We start from the raw sequence: 2,967 nt of genomic DNA, 5'->3' as shown, positions 1-2,967 counted from the left end.
AAAAAAAAAAAAAAAAAATGCTCCTCTGGGCTCAGCACCCATAGCACAGTGGTTATGGTGCCAGCCATATACATTGAGAGTAGTGAGTTTGAACCCGGCCCAGGCCGGCTGAACAACAACGACAACTGTAATAACAACAAAAAATAGCTGAATGTTGTGGTGGGTGCTGGTAGCCCCAGCTACTCAGGAGGCTGAGGCAAGAGAATTGCTTAAGCCCAAGAGTTGGCGGTTGCTGTGAACTGTGATGCCACAGCACTCTACCCAGGGCAACAGCGTCCCCTGGGTGGGGTGCTTCTCACTTTTTACTGTGTGGGGGAGGCGCTGAGAGGGCAAGTCCACCCAGGTCACCTGCCTGCCTCAATGTCAGAGAGGAATGCCCCTGCCCTGGGTTGATGTCTGTCTGTCTCTCAGGTTCCTGTTCTTCGTGTCCTGCTGTCTGCTGACCTGCAGGGGTTCCAGTACTTCTCCACTGTGGAGGAAGCAGGTGGGTGCAGTTGGAGGGAGGCTGGCGTGCCCATCCTGCAGGTCAGGGCAGAGCAGGGCTGGCGGAGGAGACAAGGGGGCCTCTCAGTCTTGGAGGCCCTTTCCTCCTTTGGGGACATGTTTTTTAGGGGAGTATGAAGTTTAAATACATTAAGCAGAAAGGTGCATAAATGTGTAGTACAGTTTTGAGTTCTGACAGATGAATGTGCCTGTGTATCCACCAGTCTGGACCAATCAAGATAGAACATTTCTGTTCTACAGGCTCACACCTGTAATCTCAGCCCTCTGGGAGGCCAAAGCAGGTGGACTGTTTGAGCTCAGGGGTTAGAGACCAGCCTGAGCTAGAGCAAGAATAGAAAAATAGCCCAGCATCATGGTAGTACTTGTAGTCCCAGCTACTCAGGAGGCTAAGGCAAGAGGATCGCTTGAGCCCAAGAGTTTGAGGTTGCTGTGAGCTAGGCTGACCACCACTGCACTCTAGCCTGGACAACAGAGTTAGACTCTGTCTCAAAAAAAAAAAAAAAAATCCATCATTCTAGAAAATTCCCTCATGCCCTCTCTCTAGAGGGCACCACCATTCTGATTTCTGCCACTGTAGGTTGATTAGTCATAAACATTCCTCTGTGTCTGGCTTAGGCTGTGAGGTTCACCCACACTATTGCAAGAGGCAGCTCAGATGCCATGCTGGGTGGGTCTGGACAGAGGGGCTGGGACCTCGGCCTTAGAATAAATGCCTCCATCAGTGACAAGGCACTAGGGGTCACACAGGCAATAGTGACAGGCTTAGGGAGATTTACGGGAGACTTTTGCAGTTAGGGTTGCTGGCCTGAGCCTGAGTGCCTTCCTGTGTGCCAGGGCCCTAGGATGTCAACCCCTGTCCCTGTCACCCTCGCCTTGCCTTTCTAGTGCTGGAACAACTTATTGTATTCTCTGTAGAGAAATACCTGAGGCAGGAGCCGGGGACCCAGCCCTACCACATCAGCGAAGACTCTCTTCCGGAACACAAGGTCGCCCTGCTGAAGGCTTAATGAGGCCACCCTTGGGCATCCAGAGTTTGGAGGAAGTCCTGGAAGGTTCTCACACTGTGATTTGCTGCTGGATGCCAGATGCTGCCTGACAGACACGCTGGCCTGCTACGAACACCTGAGCAGGTGACCCTGGGGGAGGGGAAGGAGGCCTGCGTAGAGAGGCACAGGTGGGCCTCATTGAAGCCCCTCCTGCTGTTCCCTGGCATGAACCCTTTGGGAAGAGTGGTTTGGAGAGAGACAGACCACATGAGAAAGGAAGGAGCAGGGGTTTCCAGCCTGGGCCAGGAGTGGGATCCTCTGGCCTGCAGCACCTGCTGGGGTCTTGAGTTCCACCTTGGAGCCAGGGGGCGGGGTTGGGGAGGTGCCGACATCTGGGAGACTAGTCTGCTCTCAATGGCAGGATTTGTGCTGTTTTTGGAGAGAAAACCAAGATGTGCCAAATGAAATCTGTTTAAAAATCATTTTGTGATTTTTAAATGAAGAAGTTAATAGCTTTGGTGATTTTGTAAAATTCATAAATGAACCATAAAACCTAGGAAACCATTCCCCGCCAGTCCACTCTGGTGACCTCTCCAGTGCCCCAGGGTGTGTATCTGTCTGTCAGTGTGTGGTTGTGTTTACAGCTTCACGGAAACGGGATCATTTCATACATGGTGCTCTGTACCCACATTTTTCATGTAGTAATTTTCTGTGAAGTATTTATTGTGATAATAAATAGTGTCTGGATATAGGACTCTTAATGTCTACATGTGTCTGTCATTGGTGAGCCTCTGTTCCCTGTGTGCGTGGGTTACGGACATCCCTGTGCCCCCCCAGAGTGCTAAAGGTGAAGCCCCCCCACCTGCAGTGTGACCCTGTCCAGAGGGGTCCCTTGAGGAGGGAATTGGGGTTAAATGAGGTCACAGGGTGGGGCCTTGAGCCAATAGGATTAATGTCCTTCGAGGAGATAGCAAAGAGCTCTGTCCCTCCAAGGCCAGGCCCTGAGATGACCTGGTGAGAGTGAGCCCATAGCTGGCCATGAGAGGCCTTCCCAGATCCTACAGTGGCCAGCACTGTGGTCTCCAGCCCCCAGAACTGTAAGGAAATTAATTTCTGTTTTTTAAGCCCCCACCCTGGATATTTTGTTACAGCAACCTAAAACTGTGTGTGGGTGTCTTTATTTTTACTTGGTCACTCCTGGGGACAAATCCCTGGAGGTCCGAGGCTGCCTGGGAGGTTTGCTGTCCCTGGACTTGCTTCAGGAAGAATTTGCTGTGCAGAGCCACAGGCTGATGGCCACCGCTTGAGGGCCCAGGCCTCCAGTATTCCTCTTGGGCAGTCTTGGCCAATATCCGAGCACAGTTGGGGGACGGGCTGGTTAGTCCAGCTGGGCTGGGCCTGCCTAGCAGGTGGTGCCTGCTCTGGGCTCCTCACCGGGGCGCTTCCTCATCATGGGACTCCAGGTCCCTGTCTTCAG

General features: G+C 52.4%; 1 protein-coding gene across 1 annotated transcript in view; it reads left to right on the top strand.

Moving 5' to 3' along the window:
• Nucleotides 1-2,237, top strand: part of SLC26A11 (solute carrier family 26 member 11) — a 20,348-nt gene extending 18,111 nt beyond the window's left edge. Inside the window, exons 15-16 of the mRNA XM_003786557.3 lie at nucleotides 412-484; nucleotides 1,420-2,237. Coding sequence (XP_003786605.1) covers nucleotides 412-484; nucleotides 1,420-1,511 — 165 coding nt within the window. The 3' untranslated portion in view covers nucleotides 1,512-2,237. The remainder of the gene's footprint in view (nucleotides 1-411; nucleotides 485-1,419) is intronic.
• The last annotated feature ends 730 nt before the right edge of the window (nucleotides 2,238-2,967 follow it).

Source organism: Otolemur garnettii, unplaced genomic scaffold (assembly GCF_000181295.1).
Source record: "Otolemur garnettii isolate 467f Iridium unplaced genomic scaffold, OtoGar3 scaffold00018, whole genome shotgun sequence".
Lineage (NCBI taxonomy): Eukaryota > Metazoa > Chordata > Mammalia > Primates > Galagidae > Otolemur > Otolemur garnettii.
Note: the sequence above shows the minus strand (reverse complement) of the source record. Positions and strands in the feature narration are given on the sequence as shown.